This window comes from Protobothrops mucrosquamatus, unplaced genomic scaffold (assembly GCF_001527695.2).
Source record: "Protobothrops mucrosquamatus isolate PMUCROS unplaced genomic scaffold, P.Mucros_1.0 scaffold_88, whole genome shotgun sequence".
In the NCBI taxonomy this organism is placed as follows: Eukaryota; Metazoa; Chordata; class Lepidosauria; order Squamata; family Viperidae; genus Protobothrops; species Protobothrops mucrosquamatus.
This window is the reverse complement of record NW_015386164.1, coordinates 914,694-917,574: the sequence shown is the minus strand read 5'-3', so window position 1 is coordinate 917,574 and position 2,881 is coordinate 914,694. Positions and strand designations below refer to the sequence as shown.

At 32.6% G+C, this 2,881-nt stretch overlaps 1 protein-coding gene across 1 annotated transcript in view; it reads right to left on the bottom strand.

Moving 5' to 3' along the window:
• The window catches only part of NEK1 (NIMA related kinase 1), a 92,145-nt gene that overhangs the window by 66,691 nt on the left and 22,573 nt on the right, over positions 1-2,881 (bottom strand). Inside the window, exons 10-11 of the mRNA XM_015814546.1 lie at positions 1,877-1,937; positions 1,212-1,366 (exon numbers count right to left, since the gene is read on the bottom strand). Coding sequence (XP_015670032.1) covers positions 1,212-1,366; positions 1,877-1,937 — 216 coding nt within the window. The remainder of the gene's footprint in view (positions 1-1,211; positions 1,367-1,876; positions 1,938-2,881) is intronic.

Genomic DNA, 2,881 nt, shown 5'->3' with positions numbered 1-2,881 from the left:
GATCTAGGGCCCGGATGCAGGCGTCGGTTTATTTATAACTGCTTTTCCCATTGATTGACTTTGTGCCCTGAGGATGTCGGAAGGATCCGACGAAAGCTTGGCCCCTATGATTGTATGCTTTTAAAAGTTTTTAAGGTTTTTACTAAACTTTTAACTGTCTTATATTCTCCTGGTGTTCGCATTTTTATTTTGTACCATACATACATACATACACACACACACACTCTATTAAAAGCCTCAGGCACAGATCTTTTCTAAAAAAATATTTATACTACATAATGGCCAAAGCATCTAAAAACAATTATACAATCTAAAACACCCGATCAAAAGTAATAATTGACCTATTCAAAAGCTGGGGGATTAAAACATGTATCTACGAGCAGATTAGACAAAAATATAACTTTGATGATATCTAAAGGCCATTAAAGAAAAAGCCAACTCAGACAAGCTCTGGAGTTAACTCATTTGCATTTTTGCTGGTAGTACAATATAGACCAGATCTAACCTAGAAATTTAAATATGGTAATGTGTAATACAATGACTTTATTTCAAACGTTGCCTCTCCACCAAGGAGATTCATCAACCTGCACACTCTTTTATCCACATTTTTCAACCTTTTATTAATCAGATGAAGTACACTAATCTAAAAATAAATGACTTGTCCAAGCATATAAGTTAGTGGCAACTGAACTTTATACTTCTCAACCTTAATTTGATACAGTTAACTGTTAGTCGATTAAATATCCATGTCCTACTTTGAATAGAAAGGTATGAGGTTGAACAGCGAACATTTAACGTACTGTAATATATTGCATATATTGCCATAATGTTACAATATATTCAAGAAGACCCACTAAACTGCACTATTTTGAACTTTTAGAAGTTAAACACTTGGTTCCATTTAGTCACAACCTATTGCTTTTAGATATTATGTATTTTAGATTTTTCAGGAATATTTACTGGCAGGATTCTGAATTACTGCCGTTTTAAATAAGAAACTTATATGAAAATGACACTCTACTTGCTCTACTTCACAGCTGTTTTAACCATTAATTGACATTATACACTGGGTCAAATATGATGCATATTTCATCTTCAATTAAATACAAGTAAAAGTCAGTGGAAATATGTATTACATATTTCAGTAATAAATGTACCCTTTTTCTATCCCCAAAGATTGAAAATACTTTTATTGTTAAATAGGCTCTCACCTGTCTACATTTAGTTATAGGCTTCTCACAGAATTTCTTAGCTGAATCCTCAGATTTCTTAAGTATTAAAGGCACTCCGTATTTAGCAGCAGGTTTAGTAATTTTGTGAGCAGGTGCAGCAGAGGCTAAGTTTTGTCCTTGGGCTGGTCTCTTCGCTATGTAAGAGAGAATAACAATGCCAACTCTTTGCACAAAATTGGATATATAAAATATTGCTCATAGTAAAACAATATTGGGAGGGATATTTGGAAAATATTCGTTAGCCTAACCTTATACAATAAATCTCACTGATTTTCATATGCTTCAGAGGTATGTATAAAATTGAAATGCATGCTGGAATCAGGGACAGACTTCACATTTCTCTTACTTTGACAAATAATGGAAAAATTATTTATAATTTGAAGCTCCATAATGTACAAAAAGGCAAAGATGCCTTACTAAATCATCTTAAGAACAAAAGTGTGGCCAACAATATCTTTTGTTATACAGAGATTATCCAGAATCATAAAAAGGTTTTAAATTAAAGTTCTTAACTATGTAAGATAAATACAAGATTTCATATACACAAAGCCATTGTTATGGTAATTGCTCAGAGATCAGCTACACTAAGATTTGTTTATTAGTTGATTATATATTTAGTTAGAAATACCTAGTTTATATATTACCTGGTCCAGGATGAGGTCCAAACTTCTGAAACATTTTATGGCTGAATTCCTCTGCAATAAGCTAAAAGAACATATTTTTGAATAAAATATCAGCAATTAAAGTTAATTACAAAATAAAACATTAGGATACTAATATTAGTAAGTATTTATAGCCTGGTATCACATTCTGACAGCCGCCATCATTTAGTTGTTTAATTGGGGAGACCCAGATTCAAGTCTACCTTCAGCCTACATAAACATATTGGATAATTTTGGGTAGTCACTCACTCTCAACTCACTCTACCTCCTGAACTTATATCTGTGAAGAAAAATGGGGGCAATGAAATGCTATTCTATGCCACCTAATACTCTTGACAAAATATAAACCTAATATATGAACAAATTATAAAGTCTCTTATTAAAGAGTCCACAACCTGATTCAAAGATTATTTCTATATAAACCTGAATATTTAGGCAGAAATTCTATACATGCAAACTTGCCATACTGATACGTAATAAGAATTCCTTGTGTATTTTGAAGATATTGAGTTTTGAACTGGACTTAAAATATTTCAAAACTATAACTCTCTCAGGATGCCACTAGCTAATGGTTGGTTATTCAAATTGTAATTCAATAACCTGGAAGGCAACTAGGTTGGGAAAAGTTGGTTTCAAGTAAATATTTGGTTCTAGTAGAATAGTATATAAGTGTAAACTCAGGGTTTTGCTGCTTGTAGTGTCACTTGATTCAATGCAGGCCATCTTGATCTCTGGTTTGATCCTCTATTTTTCTTGTCCATAGGGCCTCGTTGCTTCAAAATTTCAAAATTCAGTCTTTGCTTTTCCTGGTCTTGCTTGTAGGGCAAAGTAAAATTCTCTTTATCCTCAGTTAAGTCCTCTTCTTGTATAATCTGTTTTGTGGAGTAGTCAAGTGCAATCTGAGAGTCAGTTTTAAGTTTTAAAGTAGAGATTCTGGCTCTTAGTTCTATAGTAGCCTCTTTTATTGTAGTACATATTTCTTCTTTA